Here is a 24,283-nt window from a genome sequence, read left to right on the forward strand (position 1 = left end):
CTTCTTCCATAACACTGCTATTCACCTTCAACGTCAATCACGGCACCCAGGACACTGCAGAAGTCCTTGTCCGCACTGGCATACTCCCTGCCCACAACTTCTCGCACCCAGTCAACCCTCGGCTTCAGCCTCAACCTGAACGGCTTGGGCTCGGTCTCGGTCATGAAGCCAACGATGACCATTTCCAGGTCATCGATCTCGTCGACCGGCTCAGCGTCAAACGGCCAGAGCATGGCCGCCACCTGCATGAAGCTGCCATCCAGCGCGACCCTCTTCCCCATGCAGCTCCTCCGGCCCTGGCCAAAGACCGGCAGGCGCAGGGACGTGCGAACCTCGCCTTGCAAGGTGACGTCCTCGTCCATCCACTCTCCCTGGAGCCAGCGCTCGGGGATGAACCTTTCCAGCTCGCCAAGCTCGGTCGTAAAGGCCTCGGGGTTCCGTCTAATGGATCACGCATTTGCAAAGACCGTAATGTGCTTCACAGTGGGCACACCTTTGAACTCGTCGGCCCGGTCGGCGCGCCGCGGGATGCTTCTCGGGGAAATAGGCCGCCAGCGCATCAGCTCTGGGACGACGGCGTCGATAAAGGCAAGCTGCGGGCGGTCGGCGAAGGTAGGAAGACGGTCGCGGCCGACCACCTTGTCCAAGAGCGCGTGGGCACGAGACATGAAGTCCTTTTTGGAGAAAATGGCCGCGATGAACAATCACAGGAGGGCTCGGGGCTGGTCTTCATGCCGTCCTGAATGCTTGTGGCCAGCGTGTACGCGAGATCAATGTCGGGGATGCCGTCCGGGGTATGCTTGGCCACGACAGTCCACGCCTGCTTCGTTGCTTTCCAGCCCTCGGCCTCGTCACCATGCTCCAGGAGCCTCATGTAGAGCCATGTCTGCTCCTCGTACAGTTTGTCGGCAGCCCTTTTCCAAGGGGACAGCGCAGTGGGGAGGTGGCGGAGCGCGGGCATGAAGTCGGGAATGCCCGGGTTGGCAGCGGTATGGGTGACCTTTTTCTGAATCTCGACAATCTCGTGGTAGATGGGGGACCCGACGGTTGGGACCCGAAGACCGTAGTGCAGGGCGAGATTGTTGCTCGCCTGGGTGCGCTCCAGCAAGGGGTAGACTGGGGCGCTCTGGACGACGTTCTTGTCATCCGAGTGCTCGAGAAGGGCGAGCATGTCCATGAGCAGCTGCTTGGCTTCAAGCTGTATATCAGGCTGGTACTTGGGGGCGGCGATGGGGCCAAGGCTTGGGGCGAGGATGCGGTGATGGAGACGGATGTGCTATCCGGGGGTTAAGTTTTCATCATCATGTGCCCATGCGGGCAGAGTTGGATCTCACATCTTCCATGTCGTGCATGAGGACGGACTTGAACTGGCCAGGCGCGGCGCCAGTGATCATCTCGACGCTGACGGAGCTGGGCCCGTTGCTGCACCAGGCACTTTGCTTGCTCAGGAGCTTCGCCGCGGCCTCGCTGGTGCTGATGACGACAGTGGGCATGATGGCGAAGAGCTTGGGCGTGGCACTGGCGACCTTGGCCTTGGACCAGCCATCCCAGTTCTGAAGAGGCTTGCCAACGGGCGAGCTGTGCAGGTCGCCGATGATGGGAAGCTTGAGGAGCTTAGGCTCGCTATCACCATCGTCCTTGCTCGAGATCAGGAAGAAGACAGTCAGGGCAAAGACGACGGCCGTGGCCAAGATGGCGACGGCGTCGATCGTGGCGGTGGCGATGTAGCTCTGCGGAGTGAACGCTGACTTTGGTGGGTGGGCGGGCGTGTCTCAAGTTGAGGTTGAGGAAGCTTCTGGCCACCCACGATGCAGGGGAGAGCTTCTCGTTCATACAGGGATGTATGTACACTGCTCGTCACGTCGCCAAGTGCCTGATGGGCGCTTTACTTAGCCGCCTTGTTAATCGCTGTGGGAATAGCGCGGTCATTGAGGATTGGTGGGCTGGTACGAGGGGCAGCATCCAGTTGGTCGTTGTAGAGGGCTGGAGAAGAGGGAGATGTTGACGATGAATGCTTGGCGACTGACCCTGCAGAGAACCGAATCCAACAATTGCAAACTGAGGGTGCATCGCCGCTTGGGCCTTGGCACTCACTTGACTAACAGCTGTTAGCCAGTGAGCTAGTAGCAACTAGCAAGGAAGACGGCGGCGGTTCGGGAATGTCCGTCGCTAGCGCAAACCACTGGGAGCTATCATACCTTGAAATTATAACCAGTTTGCCGTGTCACATAGTACGTATTTTGCTGTCGACAGTGTGACAGTGGTCACGGAGGGTCGAGTCTGGAGGCGGCAGCGTTAATGAGTAGAATAAAGGAAGGACTAATTAATCAGTGCGACCGAGCTCAATCGACATGGAGAGATTGCCAGAGAGCAAAAGTTGGTGCGGAGTCCGAAGACACCCTCCTTGGCAGGAACCTTGGGCGGTGGTGCCTGGAGCCTGGACTCTGGTGGCTCAGGTAAGGTACGGATAGAGAAGGTAAAAATACTCCGATATGAGGGACGTGACTTCCTGGTAATACTGCACCCCAAAAGGCCTAATTCCCTAGGAAGGTACCCAGCACTTGCATCATCACAATGTTTGTATCTTCATCTTGGGCCTGCTGTCGCATTCCGCCACTAACTTTGCTATAGTGAGGCACAGTACGGATACATACAGGCGAGATCGTCCAGCGCGTGGACTGGAGAATCTACATATTACAAGTACATATTACAGCCTACAGTACCCACCAGTTGTTCGTTGACATCCCCAGACAACAAGAGAATCGATTCCCGGACCCCTTCCCCGACCTGCCCAGCAAGTTACAAAAAGGCAACGTGAAGCGCTAAGGCACACTACGGCTGGGCCGTATGAAGTGTCCGGCACCACTTGGCCGCTGTGAACCACCAGCCCGTTCAGCTTTTTTAAGCGAAGCCTGGTTTCGACTTTTAAGACGGAGATTGGAATCGGGATTATCTCCAAAATTTTACTTCGTACGCAAGGGAAGTGACCCAGCAGATCTCGCAGCGTTCAAGTCATAATCTCGAGTCCCACGGGCCATCGCAAAAAGCTAGAGAAGGTGCACCGGGAATGATGCGGGTGAATATCCGACCTGTCACAAAATGCAGGGAGGCGGTTGAGAAAAAACATCCCCTCAAGATTTCGTACACGTAAACGTTGTGCACAACTGTACTCTCGCGACTACGGTCTTTTAACAACGACAGTCTACGCTGTAATTACTGTACCACTTGGACGCGTCAACGAGACAAAATTCGGATCCGAGGGTAAAAAAAAACGAGCTCCTGAAGATGATCCTCATCGGCGTGTCCAGCATCGGCTTTTTCTGAGTTCTGCCCAGTCTTTCCAGTCCTCCGGCATCCCAACGAACATGTCCACTAACATGCGATTGCAGAACCTGCGTGGTCAGTGGCTTCTGCATTCACACGTTGTCTAGCATCTAGCAGGACTTTGACGACATCAGTACTCGATCCCTCTCGCCAGCAGTTTCTCCGGCCTCGAGCCGTCTATTGCTGTCATTCTCGCCTGTGTTTCACTCTTGCGCTCACACAGCCGTCACCACCGACAGGGAGGTAGGTCGCGCGTACAGGAGCGACAACAGCGACCACGGGATCTACCCCACGGACTCAGGCATTCGAATTAAGCAGGAGTGGAGTGTCTCTGGCGGCCAGGCCTCACGGTGAATTTGTGTGAACTTGTGCAAAAATCGTATTCCCCTCCATGCCCAGTCGAGGGGTGCTATAGGAGTGAGTGACTTGGCAAATGAGCAAGCTAGTACCCATTAATGCCCACCGGCAGCCCTAGAAGAACTTCTGTGACCGGAGAAACTGGCGCAAGAGCGATATTCCGTTGCTCTGCGCTCAGAAACGCAGATTTGCGAGCGGCGCAGTCAAGTGAAACAAGTGAACAACCAGCGACGACATGATCAGCCTCCACGCCTCCACGCGTACGGCACATAATACCCATCAAAATACATCCTACAACCCGGATGTGCCCATACAACCTCGGGTCCGGACCTGATCGGCAGAAGAGCCGCCCATTAAGCACCCCAGGCGTCGGTGTGGACGTCTCCGACCAGGAACGGGGGAATCTTGGACCCTTGGAATCCTACGACGATCGGCCCCTTGCAGAGCCTCAAATGCACCCCGTCAGATCGCCTCTCCATGACAATTCAACATCATTGTCATTGGGAGTAGGCGTCAGCGTTTTGAGGTCGCCCAAGATATAAACCAAGCGAACTCGTCCCGGAACGTTCACGCGATGTCTCTTCCCCATCATCCACAACTACGCCAACACGACGACTACCTTTTCCTTAACAAGAGCCGGTCTCTTGTTTGTCTGTCTGTCTGTACCCTTATTTCCTTTTGAAAGCTAGACGACCACCACTAAAAGCTTTCCTTACGTTTCCTTATATACTTCAGCAACTACCATCATTATGGTCAACATCGGTCTCTCCCTCCTCGCCTTCGCGGGCGCCTCAATCGCCGCCCCGTCTGGCAGGCGATCCGAGATGGGCCTGACTGCCCTCTCATACCCCGACACAGAAGCCATCCAAACCCTGCGCGAGATGGGCAAGAGGAGCATGCCCGACATCCAGTACGCCAAGCGGGACTACCCTGACATGGACGCTATCCATGCCCTGCGCGACATGGGCAAGAGGAGTCTGCCCGACATCCAGATCCCTGGGGACCAGCCCGCCAAGCGCAGCTTCCCCGACGTGGAGGCCATCAACAACTTGCGCGCCATGGGGAAGCGCTCGCACCCCAAGCGCTCGTTCCCCGATACCGAGGCCATCAACAACCTGGGTGCCGTGGGCAAGCGCAGCCTCCCCAAGAGGAACTTCCCCGACACCAAGGGCATCGACAAGCTCCGCGCCATGGGCATGCGGAGCGCGCCCCAGGTGACACGTACCAAGCGCTCGTTCCCTGACATGGACGCCATCAAGCAGCTCCGTGCTAAGGGCAAGCGTGGCCTGCCCAAGAGGAACTACCCTGACACCGAGGCTATCAACAACCTGCGTGCCATGGGCAAGCGTGGCCTCCCCAAGAGGAACTACCCTGATACTGAGGCTATCAACAAACTCCGTGCCATGGGCAAGCGGGGCCTGCCCTGAAGTTGCTGGCACCCACCATGTCCATACAGTGACATAGGCTGCTGAGGAGCGTCAAGTCAGTGCTCAAATTGGCGTACATTAATTGAGAAGCAGGCGCGGACGGCCTGGGGCGAATATTTTTGAGCAGCATTGCGATTATTCCCAGTTGACTGTGCCGGATTATGTCTGATGACAAATTGTCCCATGTATAGAAGTTATGTTTCAAGCGCACTATCAGGTTTTCCAAGCATGTTGGATGCTCGTAGTTGTCCCGGGAGGACAAAAAGATCTAAAACATCTGTGCACTGTTAACTGTGAATGTGTGATTGATTGGCTTGCTAATATAACGGCAATTGGATATCTGATCATGCATGCTAACACGGAAGGGTACCGACACGTGGCTTCACGACTCCCTCGCAACAAAGCAACTAACTCCCCCAAGGTATCAACATCATCTCATTCAATGCTCGATCGGCAGCGCCGCTGCACCGACTGAACAAGAGAATACCAGGCGCCATGGCGGTTCAAGCCTCCTCCTACCAGAGGGTATCTTCCTCAACCAACCTCTTGGGCGGGACATTGCTTTTCCGTTCAGCCTTCAAGCTGGTTCTATTCTCAATCGTGCCAGTCGTCTGCATTGTCTCTGTGGGCGAGGGCAGCGGGCTCGTCGTCTTGAGGGAAGCCTTGGGGTGAGAGGGCAGGCCGGGCGAGTTGGCTGGATGTTCGGGTGCCCTTGGCGATCGCTGCGAGGTGGGCGAGATCTGGGCTCGGATATTAGGGTCGTACCTCGCATGCGCCTTGTACCCTTCCGGTCGATCCTGCATTGGGTTGAGAGACGTGGGCGGCGTCCGACGACGTTGTGGTCGCTTGCGATGGCAAAAGGCTGATGTTGGTCCCCAGGCGGCACGAAACGTGTACCCCGGGTGAGGCAACAACAAGAGCAAGGCCGCCAGCCACACGACGAGTCCATCCAAGAAGCAGGTCGCATATTGGTTCTGGAACAAGGACCCTGCAATGCCTTGCGCCATCTCGGCAATCCTGTACGTCGAGTATCCGGCCAAGAGAAGAACGGCAACCTGTGTAGCTATCGGATGTTAGTGACACCTTTGCACGCACGCAGCAGTCCGTACACCTGAAAACACATACAAAGCAAGAACCGTCTAAACCTGGTCGATTCATACAGGGCAGAGTGTTTCGGATCGATGTCGGCCCGCCTGGTCCTGAGGTTCATTCTGAACCAAGCATGTACGGCTGTGAAGCCCACAAAGGTCAAGAGCTGCACGCCTAGCCCACCTGCGATCAAGCTTGTACCGCTATTACGCTGTGAGTTGTGAGTTAGAGCATGCAACAAAGCGAGTACTGTCGGACGTACATCCATGCCTGGGGGGAAGACAGCCAAGCAGAATCCTATCAGCTCCAGCAGACCAACCACAAGGCAAGCGGCGTAAAGGGTGATGGCCACTACCCAGGGCCTGACTGGGCTGATCCGTTCGCCATACACATTCAAAATGTGCGGCAATGCTTCAAAGGCAGCCACGGCGATGAAGACCGGCCCCAGGACAGTTCCCAGTAACGACAGCAGGAAGTATCCCGGGCTCGTGGGCGCGCTGTTGAGGAGAAGGCGTCCGAGAAAGCCCAATGCACTGAGCAGACAGCCGGTCGACAGGAAGCCGGAGAAGATGATGGTACGGTATCGCAGCCCGTAGAAGAGGCAGAGTGGCACCAACGCAGCAAACAAGGCGACAAGGGCCCCGTTGGCTCCTATGTTTGGTCTGGCGCTGTAGAATCCGCCCGCCACGGGGCAGACTGAGCCACAGTCGCCCGCCATTATGAGCTCTTAATAAGTTGAGATGCCGGAAGTGTCATGGCAGAGCTTGGTGGTGCCCAGTCCAGGGAGAGCCCCGGGGGCGAGGTGCAGAGACACGGCATATATACATTGTTCTGTCTGCATGCACCTAGCAGGGCACATTAGGAAGGCTTTGGGTGATAACCAAAAGTCGCCGGCATACATGCGGCGTAGCCCATGCTGCAGAAAGGCGCGGCAAGCGATGCCTCTCACTGGGGTGCGCACCCACACATTCTGCCGCGGCAAAGACCTAATTGCTCCAGTGTCACTCGACGTTGTGCCGCCTTGCATGAAAGGATCCGCAAGTGCCGTCTGTGTTCAACCTTTCGGGTCTGTCGAGGATGATCTGGTTCCGTTGCGGCGTACGAGTAGGGCTGGCACGGCGCACCTTCAATGAAGAGTGTGTAGTCATGTAGTGACAAGTACATGATTACGTCTCAACCATCCTGGGCCCTCTGATCGCAGGTTGCGCACTACCATGACCGCCTTTGGCAGGTGAGTGATGAACAGTGTCTGCAGACCGTGCCCAAGCAATGTTGAGTACCAAAAGCATGGACCGCGGGCGTAGATGAGGGGGCAAACGCCCCGCGCGTTGGTTTGGAGGTGATTCATTCGTCCATCAAGCGCAGATTGTCTTGTGCCTGTCGACTCAGACATACCCGATCGGCTGTGAGCGGCAAAAGGGCGTTGACCGACTGGCCAGGGTACAGTATGCGCAGGCTCGTAACCACTGAGTGCGGAGGTGGTGTGCTTGCTCAATACTACCCCGACATGGTGAATGTGTGGAGTGAGGTGCAGTAGCGAAAAGCTGGTTGCGGGCTCGGCCGCGTTTGATGCACAAACGACCCTTCCGAGTAGAGGCAGTGAGGGACTCAGGCAAATTGGCGATGATAACTAGGCATGGAGAAAGGCACGCCAGCGCTGACGGCTGCCCACATGCGGGCCGCTATGGAACGTACATACCGCTTATCAGCTAGGGGAACTTGGGAAGGTCGAGTTCTGATTTGGTGGATGAAATCGCCAGGGAACCATTCAGAGGCTCAGAGCTAAACAGCTCGCCTCCATGGCTCATTTGCCGATGCTTGTGTGCGGACAGGAGACGTGTGACTTGTGGAGTCGCCAGCCGGGCATATGCAGTTGGTTCAGCCTTGCGCAACGAACCGCGAGGAGCTGCAGACGTGTCGGGGCCTGCACCTCTTAATGCCGAGCCGCTCGAGGGCAGAAGAGACGGATGGACACCAAACTTGCCTGCTTGCCCATCCTGTTGTTGGCTTTGACTCGAGAAGAATGTTGTGATAGATCATAGCCACGCCCGCTGCCTTGTGCGGTCGAAGCTGTCCAGTAGGCTGTACGAACGTACTCGAAGCCAACGTGCATCCATGCAGCCTGAGTCACAGTGTCCCATTGTGACTGTGACCGATCAAGAAAGTCGCAGTGCATGGCTCCGTCGGGATAGGATCCGTCTGCCGCCCTGGCTCGCAGACGGACCGAAGCATGGAGATCAAGAAGTGTGAACTTGCGAAGGTGAGCGATCTAGCGGGGAGGTACGCGCCTTTTACCCGTGCCTGCCTCCCTTGTTACTTGTACTGCTATGGATACTTAGGTAGTCTAGTAGTCGGCATTGTAGGGGTCCGACCGGCCGAGGATACGCCACACGTGCACGCCACAGGCGCGAGCCACGACTCAGGTGGCTTAGCTGGTCAGCGAGGCTCAGCCCAAGATTGGTGACGAGGCCCTCGTCACCAGCCTCAAGCGACGGATAAAGAACCCCAAAGTAGCCACACAAAAGGTAAGACACGCGCCCGGCGCAACAAGTATGATCCCAGCGTCACCTCAAAGTCATATTCACTTACAGACGCTACAGCTTCAACTTGCAAGTCGGCATAGATACTCGCACAATCTGTTGACCATCTGAGAATCCTCGCGTCGCACGACCTGACATCATCCAAGGCTCAGTGATCTCAGCGACCCAGGGCCCAGGATCTTGCTGATCAGCCGGTCCGCGCTGCAGGGTCAGCCTTCTCGTAGCCATGTCCATCAGGATTGTGGTGGACAACCGGCCAGAATTCTACACCAACCTGGACTATGTCTCCGGGCGAGTTGTGCTTGCGGTGAACCGCGCCGAGCAGATTGGCAACATTGTTGTCAAGCTCGAGGGCGAGTCAACCACAGCCTTGCAGGTGCCTCACCCCCACGAGGACCTCAGGCAAGGTCCGCTACCAGGTCCTCCAGGGAGCACCGTCAGCGAGACGCACAAGCTCCTTTACAAGATCCAGCAAGTCTTCCCGGATGATTATCACTCAAGTAGCAATAACCCCCATGGCGCTCATCCGCTATTGCCTGGGGAACACTCCTTCCCTTTCAAGTTCAAGCTCCCCATAAACAATGCCTGCAGCGACCACATGGCCATGTCGAAGATAGGAGGCCTAGCTGGCATGGGCGGGTTTGGCCAAGGGGGCGGGTTGTTCGGAATGGGAGGCGTGAGAGTCATGGACGGCAGCAAGCAGTTATTCCTACGTCATGTCACAAGGACACTGCCGCCTTCCCTCACGGGCTTCCCTATGGAAGCCGAGATCAGGTACTACATCAAAGTCACGGTACACAGACCTGGGTTTCTGAAAGAGAACTGGCGGTTTCAGGCCGGACTCAAGTTCATGCCCATCGAACCTCCAAGACCACCCAAGACAGGGCAGGAGGCGTTTGCACGTCGTCCCTTTACCTTCCGGCTACAGTCGCCCGGTCAGCCCGAAAGGAAGCGTAGCTCGTTCTTCCCGAAAAAAGGAGATGACTCCAAGCTGGGGAGCGACACAAAAGGTGCCCAAGACGCAGGCAATGCTCCAGCGCCCTCCGTCGAGATCTCGGCGAGATTGCCTCACCCACCGGTATTGACCTGCAACAAGCCTGTCCCTCTTCGACTCGTGGCCAAGAAGCTAGCCAACTGCCCCGACGAGGTGTTTCTTACGTCCTTTCAGGCCGATCTAGTTGGGTATACGGAAATCCGATGCCACAGCATCCTCAGCCGACGATCCAACCGCTGGGTCATCGCTTCCAGCATAAACCTAGCAATACCGCTGACAGCATCGCCCTCGGATGAAATAGGAAGAGAGATTGTGGTTCCCGACTCATTATGGAATACGACTGCGCTCCCCAACACCGTAGCGCCGTCTTTCACCGCATGCAACCTCAGTAGGAGATATGAATTGGAGATCAGAATCGGAGTGTCATGGGGGCGGCCGCCGAGCAAAACCAGCAAGTTGTTGAATGGCAGTTCTTCCCAAGCACCGGAGATACACCTGCCACTTCAGTTTCAAAACGTCGAGGTCTTCTCGGGAATCACCCCGCCTGCTGAACTCCTCGAAGCAACCAGAACCACAGCGCCAGGGCGTGCGACTTTCGCAATGAACAACCCAGGTCCTCGATTACCGCCGCGGCAGAATTCAACACCACAGGCTGGGCCAAGTGCTGGGCGAGGCCAACCAGCACGACCTCAGGCTCAAGCACCAGCACCAGCACATGATCCGCTGTACCCTCCTCAGCTGCAAGCTGGACAGAGCGCCCCCGCGTATGACGATGCCCCTCCGACTTACGAGGAGGCCGTGGCCGAAAACCTGGCTGGACCATTCGACGGCATGCAGGAAAGGCCAGCGTATAGCGGTGTTACGAATGAGAACGCGCCTAGCCAGATGCCCACGGAGAAGAGCTGAGATTGAAGGGCTGAGGCTCGCCAAAGGCCCGGCCATTAGGGGTGCTCGGGACGTCGAAGGGACATGTACATGACCTACGTATTACTGCACATACCACGTCTGAGGGTTTCATGGCTAACAAACTCGACGAATAGTACCAAGTCACACCCACAATATGTAATGCACCATTGCGAGGCAGCGTGGATCGGTCCCTGGGCAATATTGACACTGCAATCCTAGTAATACTAATGCCAACACCAAGACACGAGCATCAAGGACTATGGTTTCTATGCGCAAGACACTCGGGGGCTCGGCAACGCGCACAGTGACGTCAATACTGTGCGCCCCACTGAAACCGCATTCCACGACATGGAAATTGTTGGACCAAACTGGACTTCACCATCGTGACTCTAAATCCACCCCAAGACGTCGCAGACACGACACCCATGTTGGAGCTGCCAAATAGCGATGCGCCCATGCCGACGCTTTCATAGCGCGCGCTCTTTCACAGGAATTGCCCAAGCCCGGCACTGCGTTCGCCATCCTCCGCAATGTCGATCGTTTGCCTCAACCACCCTGCGCCCGCAGAACCACGATCCACGTATCCGTGAGCTAGGACGCGAGATATCAGACGACTACGCAGCGATCCGCGACAGTTATCGTGAGTCAACGTGGACTACCTTCGCCCCAGCTACACAGTACTGACCTGTGTCTACAGAAACACCAAAGTACCCCATCGTCCTCGCGCATGGCCTCCTGGGCTTCTCTGAGCTGCAGCTCACGCCTCTCCTCCCCTCGGTCCAATACTGGCGCGGCATCCGCGACGCCCTCGCCCTTCAGGGCGCCCATGTCATCTGCGCCTCCGTGCCGCCGTCCTCCTCCATCGAAGACCGCGCCAAGAAACTCCGCGAGGACATTGACGCGGCCGCGCGCACCACACGCGACGGCAGAGTCAACATCATCGCGCACTCCATGGGCGGCCTGGACGCCCGCTACATGATCTCGCATCTCCCTCCCAAGTACGTCGACATTGCGAGCTTGGTCACAGTCGCGAGCCCCCACCGAGGGAGCTCATTCGCAGACGTGCTCCTGCAAGAGGACGGCCAGGCTATGGTCCATCTGCCCAAGCTCTACGGGTTGATTGAGCGGTTCGGTCTCGGCACCGCCGCTTTCGCGCAACTGACAACGTCGCACATGACAAAGGTCTTCAACCCCGCGACACCCGACTCGGCCTCGACACGATACTTTTCATATGGGGCGTCGACCACAGAACCACCCTTGCTGAGCCCGTTCCGGCAGTCGTGGCACGCCATCACCAAGGCCCAGGGCGCAAACGACGGACTGGTTGCCGTTGACAGCAGCCGTTGGGGCGATTACAAGGGCACATTGGTGGGTGTCAGTCATCTTGATCTGATCAACTGGTCGAACCAGGTCAAGTGGATGGTGAGGGAGTGGATGGGGATGAAGAGGACCTTCAACGCGATTGCGTTCTACTTAGACATTGCGGACATGTTGGCAAAGGAGGGCCTATAGACTGTTGTAGAGTACTGGCACAAGCCGACGAACGGCGTTCGGTTTCGGGAATGTGAATAATGTATTAGCAGGTACAGATTTGACGGAGTCTCAGACAGCACCAGATGAATGAGAACCAAAACATTAAAGGGGGCACGCTGGAACAAAGAACGTGGCCTTTCGTGCCGGACCACCGCCCAGGAGAAAGCAGTACCACATGGCAACAAAGATAACACCACTTTCGCCAAAATTGCCTGCCAACCTCAGCCGACCATGAATTGATTGGCAGTCCACCACATGCCCATGTACCGCCTGAGAGAATGGCATGCCGCGCCGACCCATTAGGTATAATTAGATTGTGCGCCGACACGCCAGCCAGCGCTCACTCGCACACTATCCTGCATCACGCATCTTTTTCACTCTCTATGGTCTTTCTCTTTGGCGAAACAGTGTCCAAAATCCCTCGCGTTCACTCGCGGGCCACTTAGAACTGCTGCTTGGCGCTCTTGCGCTTCTGCATGAACTTGTAGATCCAGAGAGCGATCAGGCCAATTGCGACTAGGAGGCGCGTCAGATCAAAACGCGGGGCGAGTGCGATTGCGTATCGAACGTACCAGCACCGACAATGCAGAAGACGGTGATAACCCCGGGCTCGCGCTGAGCCCAGTTCTTGCGCTTGACGAGCTCACGCGCGACAAGGTCGCGGACGACAACAGTGTTGATGGCGGCCATTGTGTCGGTGGGGGGAAGTCGTGCGACTAAGAGAAGACAAACGTCATGTTAGTTGGCGGTCCTTTGAGGTGCGCGGGCCCATGTCTCCGAGTCCATGCATGCGAGCGAGCTGAGTCCGGCAGAACGTGAAGTAATGAGTAGCTTTCCCGCGCTTGAAGCGTACTCCAGCCAGGCAGCAATTGGGCGTCTGTGCCGCTGCGGTAAAACCGTGAGGTTTGGCGGATTTGAGGACGGCTCGTGCGGTCGAATCGACCCAGGGCGAGGCGCGGTGTTTTGGCGAGACGTCACTGGACGAGCTGGAAAACCTGTCGAATCGCAGGTGACCCGAAACGAATCCACGCAGTCGCATCATTTGCGCCGGTGATCGTTGTTGACATGACCGCCAGGTGGTGAATAGGCAGCGGCGGAGGAGGGTGCGGTACATCCCATCGTTCGTCGTTCGTTGCGCAGCCCAGCATCGCATCCGTCACAGGCAGCAGGCAGGACAGCGGAAACTGGAAGATTGCTTACCTTGTCTATTGCGTGGAGCTAAAGAGGATGGTAGGCGAGAGGAGAGGAAGCAGGTGGAGGGATCGAGACAGCCGAATGGCAGAGGACGGAGAGAAATCGATCAAAGAGAATGGGAACGAGGTGCACTCAAAGAAGGGCCAGGCCGTGGTTTTGTTTGATCATCAGAATGCACCCAAAAAGGCCGCTCTCAGCGTCTCAGTGGGCGAGTGGGCGACGCAGGCGCGATTCGGGCCAGCAGTGGGGCGCCTGCCTCCGGCCTCCAGCTTCCATGTTCCCCTCTGTAGGCTCTCGCTGTTCAGTTTCTGTTGTTAGTGCAGTAGCGCCGACAGCACCTGGCCGTGTTAGCCAGGAGTGGGGCCTTGCCGATGTGTGCATCCACTACGTCATGCCCGATTCAGTCAACCGCGAGTTTCCCAATTACCTGCTGCAATGAATTGCACGCTTGCATGCTAACAGATTGGAGCCTGTAATCAATGGCAACCGTTGTCAACGTTGAGAGCAGCGTTGCCCATGCGCGCTTTTTCGGCGACGCCATCAGGTCCTCTATCGTTAGTCGGCCATCGCGCGCCGGCCCTTGTTCCTGCCAAAATCGTCAGCTCCAGTAACGGGCTTCCTGAAGTTAATAGAACCCTGCGTCTGGCTCCCACAACGCCCCCGGGAAGAACCCACACAGTGAATTTGGATGTTCTCGACCTTTCGGGACAGAGGGAGCCAATGCACCGGCCGGCCGAGCCTGGAGAATTATCAGTAAGCTCCAAGTAAAATTCATCAAGGTGTGCCCTGGTGTTCATCTTTGCCATCTGCCTTGGGAAAGGTGCAAGGCGTCAGCGACAACATCCTTTATCCAATGGACCAGCTTTGAGCACGTATGGGTCACCCCACGCACAGTATGATCCATGGGCGTGCGGCACGAAACATCTAGCGGGCTGCATGCGTCTACCACTCCCGTCACCGCGACTCGGGACTACGGCAATTCGCCAATTCGCGCGACGAGGTGGACGGCCCAGCAGCTCCCGGTCAGCCTGTCACGGCGACGCCTAGCTTGAGAAGCTGCCCGCGACGCTTCCGAGGAAGCGATGGTCATGCGCGAATTTCTGACCGGGCAGAGAGATGCCATTCCACTTTTGCAACGCCTGATGGTCCGGGCTCCCTTCCACACTCTCGCGGTCTCGCCATCCAGCACGCAGGTACAAGGCGCTCTCGTAGCGGCATTATCACTGATACTTGCTACGGGTCTCATTGCGATGAGACATCTAGATTGGGACATCCTTTCCTCGTAATTCTCAGTATTATAGTCTTCTTGCCTGGCTCTCGCGGCGCCTGTGTGCCGAATCCTCCTCCAGGATCGAATTCCGAAGTTATTAGTGTTGACCGCCGCGTGATGGTATCTGACCGATCAATGATTGGCGGCCTCTTTGAGCCCTTGTCGTCACTGCCATCGTCAAGCACCAACAACGTTCGTGGTTCTGGATGCCCATGTCAACCTGCAATCAATCAGGTGCTGGGGGTTCTTGGAACACCGCCCCCCAGAGTCACGCGACGACGCCCAGCTCTCTAGTCCCACAGATCCCCGATGCGGTTTGCCTAGCCATGCAAGCGTGTTTCCCACAAGGCACTGAATGCCGGGGCGATATCTCGACCAACTGATGAGGACAATTAGAAATCCAAGAGTGAAGATCTCCCTTCATTAACAGAGCCTCCAACCTTTGGCGCCCATCGACCTACCGGACACGGTTGATCCCACTCGACGCACGCCTGACGATGTGTTTAGCAGTGACTGTCTCTCCTATCGGCAAGCACAAGTAAGCAACAAAGGTCTCAAAGAGCAATACGTACTGTCCCAGCCGGCCGATGTCATAATTCAGGCAGAAGAAAAGACTCAGTACGTACCGCACTCGCGCCTTCGCCATAAAACGCACTACCAGTATACCGATCCGAAGGGTCTATCAACAACATGCAACAAGTCTCGGGCTCTCTCAGTCTTTGCTGCCCACTAATAATAAATTCTCTTGCCTCGCAGCCAGCCATGCCTCTAGGAGACCAGTCTTGTTGGCGCACTAGTCTAGTAAGTACATAAGTAGTACGTTTTCACGAGTCTCCTAACCTGAAAATGGCCCTGATATAATTGTATCGTTGGACCACATGGCACTGTACTTGTACATAGTAGACCTCCGCAAGGCGCATTTGTCTTGGCACTTACCAGCAGGACTGTTGATAGCCTCGTCTTATTCCCGTCTCGGACATTCCCACAAGCGCCCGTCGGGGGACCGACATGGCTACACCACGCCAACCGACATACGTAATTGTTTCATAGGTATCCGTAGTCTCGTCGTTCGGTGTTGGACCATCCGCGCACGACGATACACGGACACGCAGACTGCAGTATTTCAGTGCTGCATCGCACGCAGGAACGAGACTTGCTTATTTTGATACTTAAAAGGGCGCGCCCCCAAGTTTAAAATGTTTCTTGGTGACATCACCACAATCGCTGTGGCGCCTGGAGACTGCGCTGCCTTCGCAAAGAGTTCGATATACCGTGACCAAGTCTTTTCAGCGTTTAGGTGTACTCCGCACTGTAACACGTAGTATCTGCGCAGCAGGAGAGTCGATGGTCTCAAATCCCACTTACCGAAAGATCATCTCGACCGGCAAAAACCGGCAAGCACGGCATCGTGTTCAATGCTTACCAGGTATCCGTAGCACGTACTTTACCTTATTGGAGATTACCGACCACACCGCATAAAGCGAGAAGAAATATGCACTGTGAAGTCACACTCCTCCTCTCCAGGGTAACCGGACCGAGCGCACTGTCTTCTGCCTTCTCACTCTCCATTTTCCGATCCAACCATCACTGATCAAAGAAGCGCCAACGAGTCAAGGCTGGCAGTCGATTTGTGCAACTTGTACGGCCAACGTCCCCAAATCGGATCGCCATGGCGCAGTGGGCTGCTCATATAAAGCGTCTCACCAGACACAATGTCGCAACCTTGCGCAGCTCACCTTGGGCCGAGCTCTCTGGCTCGCTCGGTGACCTGGGCACTTTGCTCCCTTTGATGGTCGCCCTTGCTCTGCAAGATTCCATCCAACTGGGCTCAACCTTGGTTTTCTCGGGCATATTCAATATCTTGACAGGATTACTGTTTGGTATCCCTCTGCCCGTGCAGCCCATGAAGGTTCGCAGATCCGAAGCGCCCGCATCGCTCTCCTTTCTGACGCTGGACAGGCTATTGCATCGGCAGCTATATCAGCGCGCGAGGATCCGTCCATGGACGTCGTGATCGCTGCAGGTCAATATGTCGGTGCCGCAGTCCTCGTGCTGAGTGTCACTGGTCTTCTACAATGGATCGTTCGTGTCGTGCCACTCCCCGTGGTTAAGGGCATCCAGCTGGGCGCCGGCTTGTCACTGGTCATCGGCGCTGGATCATCACTTCTCAAACCGCTTCGTTGGGTTGACCCTGCTCTTGACAATCGTGTGTGGGCTCTTGCTGCGTTCATTGTCCTTGTAATGAGCCAAAGACTCCCGCGCTTTCCGTATGCGTTGTGCTTCTTTGTCATGTCGATCCTGTTTGCCGCCGTCAGCATCGGGACCAAAGATAACGCGCGAGCACCAGGACTGCAATTCTGGCATCCAAGGCTCGTCATGCCTGAATGGGTCAATGGACATGATTCCCCAGCCTTGTGGATGGCGATAGGGCAGCTACCCCTCACAACGCTCAACTCGATCATCGCCGTGAGTCAGCTTTCAAGTGACCTGTTGCCAGACCTTCCAGCGCCTTCCGTCACGTCCATGGGCTTGAGCGTGGCATTCATGAATCTGACCGGAACATGGTTCGGTAGCATGCCAATGTGTCACGGCGCTGGCGGTCTAGCAGCTCAGTATCGCTTTGGTGCTCGCAGTGGAGCAAGCGTTGTCATGCTTGGATTCTTCAAACTGGTGTCGGGTCTCTTCTTTGGGGAGACTCTTGTTGATCTTCTGCGTTACTACCCCAAGAGTCTTCTGGGCATCATGGTCTTCGCGTCAGGCCTTGAGCTAGCCAAGGTAGGCAACAGCCTAAACAATGGTGCCCCTGACCTCTGGCAGGCCGCGGCGGGCCTGAGAAACAGGCGACAGCGAGAACTGACAGACGAGGAGCGCATGGAGAGATGGACTGTGATGCTGACTACGGCGGGTGGAATCTTAGCCTTCAGAAACGATGCCCTGGGCTTCCTGGCAGGACTGCTGTGTCACGGAGCCTACGAACTGGATAGATATCTGCGTGAAAGACACACCAAGCAGACACGCCCGGCGACGGAACGAGACCGCTTGCTCCAGTAACGACGTAACGACTACACGCGCTATGAATATACACCCAAGCATTTGGCCGGACTTTTTATGGGTTTGCTTGCCATGCATAAATAATGGTCGTCTTGCAGTATGTCTCGATGAGTAAGTAGCTGTGAGTGATGTGGGCAGCAAGCAGCGAAAGTCCCGACTCAGTCAGTGCCAGTGATACCCTTCAACTCTAAATGTCGTTTTCAAATTCTCAACCGAATAAAGTTCTAGCCTACTTATGCAAGAGTTGTGAATGGTGTGAACTATTTGGTGTCAAGGGCCTGGATGTTTTTTCTAGTGTAGTCACGGAAAAAGGCCTCCCACAGGGGATGAAGACAGATCACAAGCTCTGAAATATGCAACTTTCAATTTCGATAGCCTTTGTCGCGTTGGCGGCTGGTTTACATGTAGTTTGAGCGGCGTTTATTGCGCATTTTGAGGGGGTTCATTGGGCGCCAGGGTCCAGCACTGAACTGAGGGACTGGCTCTACTATGATGCAAGACAAAGTTTCGCGTAAACTTCAAGTCTATGACCGCAACATTAGAATTCTCTGAGGCTGCTTCGCAATTGACTGAGAGTGATTGAAATGTCGGCAGCTCCTTCCTCGGTGAAGTGAAATCCTGTCGGTGAGAATATCAGGCAAGAGACAAAAGCGGAGATTCCATAAGCTCTGTCCAATGAGAGTCGGCCATCAACAAACGCCCCCATCAACATCCCGTCGGCATCGCGGCCGGGGACAAGTTCGACTGCAACACTATTATTCCATCTTCCAGCAGCCATCGACCGATCAGCCTCGACGCGGCGCAAGCGCGACCTAGACAACGACCCGACCCTCGCAGCAAAGACGGCTCGGACGCGCGCACAAAGTCACGGACATCAGGGTCAATGCGTCGAATTAACCCTTCGCGACACTGCGCAAAGGCAAAGGCTATACAGATCGCGACGAGCAGGCGGTTCGCCACAGCCACGAACGAGCGGCGACACTACAGGTCGAGTCTCGCAGTGGCCCAGCGATGACTTCGTCCAGCGCCGTGGCTGCTGCCATACCAGGGCTCGCAGCTGGTCTTGATCCTCGCCCACCCGACCACGGCCACGGCCAAGAACGAGGACGTGCAGGAAGTCACGGACAGGCGCTAGGCGACAGCACAGACTACGCGCATACAAACACGACTGCAGAAGACGACAGCGTGTCAAGTATAGTCCCTTTCTCGCAGCCCGGCTCGCTGCCGACGGCGCAAGGCCAGTCTGAGGAAAGTTCAGCTAGGCGGCCAGGATCAAAAGTAAATGAGGCCGCACACGAAAATCTTGTGCACATTAAAAACGAGGAAGCGCTGCTCTCGGACGCACATCAAGAACTTCAACCCGTGAACAGGGTATATTCTGAAGCAGACCGCAACAGAGATCCGAATAGCGCCAAAGAGGAATCCGAGCCGCAGAGTGCACAATCACCAACAGATAGCACTGCCAAAGATCAGTCTGGCAGTCAGAAGAGCGCTGCAGTGTCTCAGGACACTTGCGCTGCACAAGCGGCTGACTCCTCAACTATCAAACTCGAACCACATCAGCAACCAGAGCGGTCTCCACCGCTCAACCAGGCTCTCCCGGACAAAGCGACAGAGAATCCTTCAGGTTCAGCTGCACTATCAATGCCCGGTACGGGAGGTGCAAAGAAACTGAACGAATCAACTAAACCAGCTGCGGAAGACTCCCAACGACCCATCTCTGCCACTCAGCCGGACCGCAAACACGACGGAGATCCGGTGAAGATGGATTACTCCAACCCGAATGAGAACGCTTTCGATGTTACTGGCGGCCAACTGCCCATGTTTGGCGAATCGTCATTTCTCGCTGGCACGAACGCGAACCCGCAAACATTGGATGCATTATTCGCCAAAGGCAGCGGGGTCTATCCGGGCCTGACTACAGAGATGATGTCCTTCGCAAACTTCCCACAACCCGCTGAATTCGCACCTGGTCTTGGTCACCCCAGGCCACTGATGACGGTTGCGCCATCCAGTCTGACTTTCGACATTGATCCACCGAGTCTGCGCGACCAAGGCCGTGGGCAAAACGCAGAGGATGACGACGCTGACCACCTCCGGTCATTTGCGCGCCTTGAATTTGCTGACAGCACATTTCGCATGAACACCTATGGCGTCGTTCTTGGTCGCGATCAGGCCGCTATCGACCATTCTTTGAAGATGGCCGAACTCCAAGAGCAATTCGAAGCCGACTGTATGAAAGCCGACCGTGAAGGCCGATCAAGGCCTTCGGAGCCGAGAGCTCCCAAATCCATTGTTAGCCACAAGGGAGGCATTCTTGGTCCGGAATATTCAAGATCCGATGCCCAAGTCCCAGCAAACAAATCCGACTCTCCCTCCAAGGAGGCCAGTACTGGTGCTGAGAAGGCTTTCCCAGCAGAAGAGCAAGGAGAGGCCGTGATCCATGGACGTGAGTACCACTCCACGCCTGGGGCGGTGGCAGTCGACACCAAGGCTCTACGAGTCAACCCCGAGGCGGTCGTGTTCCTCCCAATTCATTCCCCTGGGGAACACACGCATAAACGGTCCAAAGCCATCTCTAGAAAGCACTTGAAGATCAGCTACAATCGCCAGCGTGGTGTCTTTGAGGCTACAGCACTCGGACGCAACGGAATCTTCATCGATGACAACTTCCTGGCGCCTCACAAAACAGTCGTTCTTAGATCTGGCGACTTCGTACAGGTCAAGGATGTTCACTTTGTTTTTGTTATCACTGGCCTTGAGAAAGGCCAAACTGGAGGGGAGCGTCTCCATGAGCAGCCAGCGACCGGCGGCAAGACGATGAGCTTTGATTTCGCCCCCCGACGACAAGGCCATATGCGGGATACAAGCTCCCTATCTTCAATCGACCCAAAGGAAATACAGGACGTGGAGATGGACGACGCCGACGAAGCTCCAGCAGCACCGAAGGCCAATGCCAAGACGAAAGCCAAATCCAGGGCTGAGGCCCCTGATGTTCCAGCCAAATCGGTCGAAATGGTCAACGCGGATCGGGAGGACGCGCCTGACGATACAAATCGGCAAGTAACAAGTGGCTCGGAGACAGCAGCGCAACAACACCACTCAGACGGAGATATCCAGATGGAGGACACAATGGCAGACGATGACGCACAGATGGCCGCTGCTGCCGCAGCGCTGGCTGGTGCCAGCAATGACGAAAGCCGGCAACCGACAGCAGAAGGTTCGCCCGATACGCGAATACCTGTGCCCATGAGCCTGCCCGCGATCCCGCTAGGAATAACCACTGTGGAGGAGCTGCGACAATACCACGAGCAACACAGCGGTGGAGAGCCTAGGAAGAGAGGCCCGGGTCGTCCACCCAAGAATGGATACATGTCTAAGCGGGAGGAACGGGAGTTTAAGAAATTGCTCCAAGAACAGCAACGGATGGAGACTGCACACCAACAGCCCGCAGAGCCTCCCCTGAAGCGCAAGGTTGGCCGGCCGCGCAAAAATCCCTTGCCCGAAGGAATGGAGGAGAGCGCGGCGAAGAGGCCGAGAACGGATGGTCAGGAACCCGAATATGGCGATGCAGGGTCCGACAACGATATGCCGTCCAGTAATCCAAAGAAGCCCAGCAAAGTCGCCCGGCCCAAGACACCTCCATTGGAGCTGAACAGGGAAGACTATACCGACGAGCAACTGATCAAGCCATCGGAGAACTACGCACAGCTGATCGACCAGGCTTTCATGGGGGCACACCCCGATGGCTTATCGCTGAAGCAGATCTACAAGCGCATCGCCAGCCGATGGCCCTATTTCCACTTTTGCGCGGGCACCAAGGGATGGGAGAGCAGCGTCCGTCACAACCTCCTTGGAAACGCATGCTTTGTGAAGAACAAGGCTTCTGATCTCTGGACTCGCGTACCGGGCATGTCGTTGGAGGAGGGCAAGAAGAAGGGAAAACCTGATGGCCCCGAGCAAAGCGCCGGAATGCAGCCTGGATCAACCCCCATGTCAACGGGCCAGGGCGGCTCGTTGCATGGCCAGCTCCCTCCTTCGGGCTATCATCATCCACCGGGCGCTCTTGGTCAACACCAAATGCCACAAAACTACCAGACGCACTACCCCCAAATGGCCCAGCCAGGCCAGGCGCAGCCAACCCAGGTCCACCAACAACCGCTTGCATCTCAGCAGTATCAAACTGGCGCGTTGTCAGGCTCCGGCCCACCTGGTGTTACACAAACCAACGGACATCAGCAGCTGCTGCAACAACCTCAGCAGATCCCCCAGCAAACTCAGCGGCCACAGCAAACGATGAGTGCCCAGGCATCATACAACTCTGCTCACGGGCAGCCCAATCAACCAGGACAGGGTGTGCCTGGCTTTACTCAAGGAAGCATGCCACAGACAGGAGTCTCGGGCCACTCTACAGTAGAGAACCATGGCACGCTGGAGCAAGTCCGAGCAGTGGGATACTCTCCGCATAATCCAGCGTCAGCTGCTCAGCATGTTCACGCTGCTTCCAAAGCCCCTGCCTCGGGGTCTGCGCAGCCTCCGAACGGCCAAACTGCCCCATCGCCGAGTGATTCGCAACGCAGAGGTGCCGTCAACCCGCTGATTGTGGCGCGCCTCAGCAAACTCCGCGAACAGATAGCGACGGGCCTGCGGGCAGCCAGGACCCCAGACCCAGACGCTATCATCTGGTGCGCTCTCGACCGTCTCGCAGGCCTCCGAGACGAGACTATACCGCCTGAGATACCCGCAAATTTGGTGTCCACGTGCTACAAAGGCTTCGCCAATATTGTCCTGCCGAACCAGCCCCCACTGATCGATCCAGGGACTCTCGCTGCCGTACTTGGTTTCCGCGAGAAAAGCCATGAGCTTCTGCGAGGAAAGTTTTCGGAGCCTCAGCGAACCACACTGCTCCATAGTGTCATCTTCCGAGAGCTAGGACTCGCCACGGAGAGTCGCGTCAATTTCCCGGCAGGCAATCTAGAGGCCGTCTTGCTCAATGGCTTGCACTCTTTGCTTGGCGGAGGCCGTCGCCAAAGCACGCATCGCCTGGCGAGTGCCACACCAGCACCTAGTGCGGCATCGCCACCTGCGCCAGCTCTGGCTGCTCAACCTGCAGCGGTCTCGATGCCCAGGGCTGCGGAAAACCCAACGCCTGCGGCTGCGCCTGCACCGTCATCCGTATCCGTACACGCGCCCGTTGTTTCTGCAACTACGGTACCCCAGCAGCAAACTCAGGCTCCAGCCCAGCCAGTTCAGCCTGTGGCACCGCAAGCCCAGAGTGCAACACCAGCTCCCGCACCTCAACCTGCGCAGACAACACAGACACCCACAAACACACAGGCTTCCCCAGCGCCGCAGCTGAAGGCAGCCACTCCGGCTTCGCCTGTTCTTTCCAAGCCTGCGTCTGTGCCGCCATCTGGACAGCCCCAGATCCAAGCCACGACGGGGAGGCCCGACACAACGGCGTCCCAGAGCGCAGCACCGACTCCCGTGGTCCAACAGCCGCCTCCGCCAAACCAAGCACCCGTCATGTCGACTGCTCCTGCTGCTACAGCTGCTACTCCTCAGATCGCGTCGCCTGTGCCTACCCCAGCACAGACGCAGACACAGATGCAAGCGAAACCTCAAGAACAATCGCCGGTGCGGCATTCAGCGCCAGAGTGAGTCTGCTCTGGAAACATGGCATAAGCAGAATATACCAAAAATCTTCGGATCTAACTAGAGTTTCTCGTCTCCTTCGAGCGGACTCAACCCTCCATGGGTTCAGACCCCGTGCCTCAGGGCCGCTGTCTCCTCCTCTCCCTCTCTGTCCTCCCACTCCTCATCTGCATCATTCTCCTTCTTTCTCTTCTTCAATCTTGGGTGTTTTCGGGCGCGAGGCGGCTGGCTTCTCGATCGGCGGAAGGGCTTGATAATACCTTTGTGCTTTTCATGATGGGTGAGGATCAGCAACTTGGGGAAACTGGATTGGCGTTGGGAAACATACACAACAGTATAGCGAATTTGCATTTCTCAGGTTGAAGTTTGGAGTATAGGGGAAACAAAAATTCTCCCTTAAAACTGACTGACTGACTGACTGGATGGATGGGCAAAAGGGCAGCGTGAGCATATACCGGAAAGCCGTGCGTTGATTGCTCGGGTGCATGATCAGCTGTCAACAGACGAACTCAAGATACCACGACGACTACGATTGGGAAAAAACAATTGAACATTCACTATAGAACTGTGAAACGCGATGTATGTGATTAGACGTGACATTACGACGTGAAATTCATTTCAGTATGTCTATATACTCCTCCTAGTCCTAGAGGCAAAAGTGACTGTCTGTGTGACAAAGATGATGGCGTCGACTTGGAGGGCAAAAACAAAGGTATCGTCGAGGTTCTGCGTTCATCGCTCAGGTTAGAGAAGCCTCTGTGTGTACGCCTTTCTAACCTAGCAGATCTCCCTTTCTTCATGAATGTAATCAATAAAGAAATGTCTCAGGTCAAACAGGGGAAACACAAAAAAAGACTCGTACAGAGCGGATAGTAGGTGGTATTGTAGGGAACAAGACAGGCTGTTTCATGGCTTGCTCGGATCGTCGCGTCGTACATGTCGC

The 24,283-nt window shown here is 56.0% G+C and overlaps 7 protein-coding genes across 7 annotated transcripts; 5 read left to right on the forward strand and 2 right to left on the reverse strand.

Moving 5' to 3' along the window:
* Positions 1-17: 17 nt before the first annotated feature.
* Positions 18-2,070, reverse strand: J7T54_003433 (cytochrome P450; the record flags this gene model as incomplete). Its single annotated transcript, XM_051505700.1, has 5 exons — positions 18-441; positions 494-638; positions 709-1,276; positions 1,335-1,744; positions 2,028-2,070. The coding sequence occupies 5 exons, from the start codon at positions 2,068-2,070 to the stop codon at positions 18-20; spliced, it is 1,590 nt and encodes a 529-aa protein (XP_051362870.1).
* A 2,360-nt stretch (positions 2,071-4,430) lies between these two features.
* Positions 4,431-5,108, forward strand: J7T54_003434 (uncharacterized protein; the record flags this gene model as incomplete). Its single annotated transcript, XM_051505702.1, has 1 exon — positions 4,431-5,108. One exon carries the CDS (start codon positions 4,431-4,433, stop codon positions 5,106-5,108), a length of 678 nt encoding a protein of 225 aa, XP_051362871.1.
* Positions 5,109-5,623: 515 nt separating this feature from the next.
* On the reverse strand, positions 5,624-6,915 carry J7T54_003435 (Sphingoid long-chain base transporter-like protein; the record flags this gene model as incomplete). The annotated part of the gene is made up of 3 exons (XM_051505703.1): positions 5,624-6,171; positions 6,234-6,408; positions 6,460-6,915. 3 exons carry the CDS (start codon positions 6,913-6,915, stop codon positions 5,624-5,626), a joined length of 1,179 nt encoding a protein of 392 aa, XP_051362872.1.
* A 2,048-nt stretch (positions 6,916-8,963) lies between these two features.
* J7T54_003436 (uncharacterized protein) lies at positions 8,964-10,637 on the forward strand (the record flags this gene model as incomplete). Its single annotated transcript, XM_051505704.1, has 1 exon — positions 8,964-10,637. One exon carries the CDS (start codon positions 8,964-8,966, stop codon positions 10,635-10,637), a length of 1,674 nt encoding a protein of 557 aa, XP_051362873.1.
* Positions 10,638-11,084: 447 nt separating this feature from the next.
* Positions 11,085-12,149, forward strand: J7T54_003437 (Lipase-like protein; the record flags this gene model as incomplete). The annotated part of the gene is made up of 2 exons (XM_051505705.1): positions 11,085-11,277; positions 11,335-12,149. 2 exons carry the CDS (start codon positions 11,085-11,087, stop codon positions 12,147-12,149), a joined length of 1,008 nt encoding a protein of 335 aa, XP_051362874.1.
* A 4,154-nt stretch (positions 12,150-16,303) lies between these two features.
* J7T54_003438 (Molybdate transporter 1) lies at positions 16,304-17,685 on the forward strand (the record flags this gene model as incomplete). Its single annotated transcript, XM_051505706.1, has 2 exons — positions 16,304-16,543; positions 16,594-17,685. The coding sequence occupies 2 exons, from the start codon at positions 16,304-16,306 to the stop codon at positions 17,683-17,685; spliced, it is 1,332 nt and encodes a 443-aa protein (XP_051362875.1).
* A 1,011-nt stretch (positions 17,686-18,696) lies between these two features.
* J7T54_003439 (Forkhead box protein J2) lies at positions 18,697-23,346 on the forward strand (the record flags this gene model as incomplete). The annotated part of the gene is made up of 1 exon (XM_051505707.1): positions 18,697-23,346. The coding sequence occupies one exon, from the start codon at positions 18,697-18,699 to the stop codon at positions 23,344-23,346; it is 4,650 nt and encodes a 1,549-aa protein (XP_051362876.1).
* Between the last annotated feature and the right edge of the window lie 937 nt (positions 23,347-24,283).

The sequence above is a fragment of the Emericellopsis cladophorae genome (assembly GCF_022114955.1).
Source record: "Emericellopsis cladophorae strain MUM 19.33 chromosome Unknown NODE_16_length_390664_cov_118_533041, whole genome shotgun sequence".
Classification (NCBI taxonomy): Eukaryota; Fungi; Ascomycota; class Sordariomycetes; order Hypocreales; family Bionectriaceae; genus Emericellopsis; species Emericellopsis cladophorae.